This window comes from Onychostoma macrolepis, chromosome 03, assembly GCF_012432095.1.
Source record: "Onychostoma macrolepis isolate SWU-2019 chromosome 03, ASM1243209v1, whole genome shotgun sequence".
NCBI lineage: Eukaryota > Metazoa > Chordata > Actinopteri > Cypriniformes > Cyprinidae > Onychostoma > Onychostoma macrolepis.
This window is the reverse complement of record NC_081157.1, coordinates 5,964,555-5,967,370: the sequence shown is the minus strand read 5'-3', so window position 1 is coordinate 5,967,370 and position 2,816 is coordinate 5,964,555. Positions and strand designations below refer to the sequence as shown.

At 35.1% G+C, this 2,816-nt stretch overlaps 1 protein-coding gene across 1 annotated transcript; it reads left to right on the top strand.

Moving 5' to 3' along the window:
- The first annotated feature begins 704 nt into the window (after nucleotides 1–704).
- On the top strand, nucleotides 705–1,978 carry LOC131536657 (uncharacterized). Its single transcript, XM_058769704.1, has 4 exons — nucleotides 705–1,020; nucleotides 1,178–1,231; nucleotides 1,317–1,451; nucleotides 1,615–1,978. Exons 1-4 carry the CDS (start codon nucleotides 711–713, stop codon nucleotides 1,899–1,901), a joined length of 786 nt encoding a protein of 261 aa, XP_058625687.1. The 5' UTR covers nucleotides 705–710; the 3' UTR covers nucleotides 1,902–1,978.
- The last annotated feature ends 838 nt before the right edge of the window (nucleotides 1,979–2,816 follow it).

Below are 2,816 nucleotides of genomic sequence, written 5' to 3'. Positions count from 1 at the left end.
ATCAGGTTAATAATTAATATTTAATGTCATTGAATTGAACTTGGCAAGTTTTTTGTTAAATAACTTGTATTGAATAAGGCTGTATACCATTTCTTGTATTCTACACATGTAGCCTGTCATCTTTAGTATATTGTATAATGTAGTTGTACAGTAATAGTTAGAAAGGATTACATTTTTGTTCTTTTTATATTGTTTATTAATCCATGCACTGTTGATATAGGATGTTGATGGATGTGGGGAAAATAACATTCAAACTCCAGCAACATTTGTGGCATGATATCAATCTCCACAGAAATAACTGTCAACTCATTCTTTAGTTAAAGCAGTAAACATTAAAACATGCTCTATTTCAGTAGTATTGCCACAAGGCTTCAACATCATATATGTAAACATTACTTGCTGATTTTGTCTCTGTAAATGTACATCCAGATGCACATGGATACCCAAAAGTGGTGTGACAATCTATATCAATTTAAAAAAATAAAAAAAATAATAATAATATTTTCTGCTCAACATTGTACCAAACTTTGTGAATAGTTAAACAACTACTGAACCCAGAACACCCCTTTAAATATGATTAACAATTAACTTGAACTACTTTTTTATCTGAAGCAATATAAATCAAGCACAAAGGACAGTAAATCAGGGACTATAAAAAGAGCATGAGGGTCTGTGGGGACGACAGAGCAAGAGCTGGACATCAGTGAAGAATGAAGGGTTGGTTATGTACGCTGCTGCTGCTGGAAAGCTTTGTGTTTGTGGTACAGCAGCAGGTAGATGGAGGACTCGCTGAGAATGAGATCAGTCAACAGCTCAGCAATGAGGACAGAAGACAGAATCCACCTCAGACAGACTCTCTGAGAGATGAAGCTTCGACTGACAGCCAACAATACTGCCATCTGAGCTTCCCTGACATCCACGCAGCACTGAGAGAGCTGACCGCCACCGTTACAGAGCAGAAAGCCAACATCAGAGCCTTAGAGACGCAGCTGAGAGAAGAGCTGAACAAGAAAACTGATGGTATCTTACCTGAATATTCACTCTTTTATCAGTTTGCAATGCACTGCATAGTGTCAATGTTAGTCTATAATTGAGTAGTCACTGTGTAAATCGTGTTATCTGTCTTTTATAATAAGGATTTTAAACATCATTTAACACAATCCTTATTCTTTCATAGAAATTTCTAATCTTACTGAGAGTCAAGTGGAGGAGCTGAGAAAGGAAAATAGAGGTGAAGCAGTGTTTGAATGATGTTAATACATCCTCAGTGTAATACAGTAATATATCACAGTATTGCTTATGTTTTTCAATCACAGACAGAGAGATAGCATTTTCAGCTTCACTGATGGAGTCTGGAAACAGTGGAGATATCGGTCCTTTCACCACTGAAATCACACTAACCTACAGGAACGTCTTCACAAACATAGGGAACGCCTACAACCCAATTACAGGTAATTATCAATGACAAAACTCAGTTATAGTAACGAGAATCCTTCTCCATTCAAACCTCTCTGCAGTTGTGTAATGTGAAAAGAGAATCAAATGATCTGTTGTTTCTAAACTATTACGCTGTGCACAGCTGATTCTCTTCTTTATCTTTGTTATTTGCTTCAGGTATTTTCACAGCTCCACTGAAAGGAGCGTACAAGTTCACCTTCTCTAATGGTGGTCATGGTAGTCCCTCAATTCCTTCAACTGCCTCCATTGTGAAGAACGGAGAGAAGGTGGTTGTAGCACATGCTCATCAGGCTCAGTACGCTGTAAACTCCTCAAAAGGAGTCGTGTTGATTCTGGAGGTTGGAGATGTCGTCTATGTGAGACTTTGGTCTGGAGCAAGGACATATGATAACCAGTATAACCACTGCACTTTCAGTGGTTACCTACTGTTTGCCTTAAAATAACAGGAGCTTAGCAGAGTGTGATTCCAGTAAAACTGAACCTTTAGCATATGATTTAAGATGAAGAGTCATTAACATATGAACCTGTATTAATGATAGTTGACTGTATGAAAGTCAGTATAATATGCTATACTCATAAGTTCTCAGCTGTCTATACATGTAACTTTGCATAAAGAGTTTCAGCACTGAGACAGACAGGATCCATGAATATCATGTGACTCAAAGTGATTTTTTTGAAGTAGCATATCTAGAATGATAAATAATAGCTTTTCAATTGTAGCTTATTACAAATCTTTGTTCTGTATCTCTTCATGCTACATTAATAAGAGAATCAATGGAAATTATTGTTCCATTTTCTTTTTCTCATGTTCTCAAATATTTATCCTACAAACCAGCAGTACAGTAATATGTTAGATCAACAATTCTTGCTTTGAAGTCATGATAGCATATAACAAGTAATTCATGACATGCAGTCTTCATGTAATTTACAATCTTTGTCTCTAAAATCAAAATTGTTTTGTATTAAAAATAAACAAGTTTATGTTTCTGTCACAAACTCCTTGTTATTATCAAAAGCTTATTGTACATTGAGTGGGCTTGACTTCTGTATGGAAGGCATTCTCTGCCAATTTTAAATAAATCGATTAAATAATAAAAATTTAAACCAGATTAACAATTTCATTATAGAAAACTATATGCAAAATATGTGCCAAAATTGTAAATTAAATTAAAAGATTTAATTTTCATTTTATTTTTCACCGTGACAATGCATCGTCCCCGTCAAACTGAAAAATAAAATACAGTTGGTGATTTGACATTTCATTTTCACTGTAATCTCGAGGCCAGACGGTCAATACTGAATTGGAAAGGCAAACATGAAAAAGAAAATGCAAATACATTTTTTACAAAGCCTTTTAC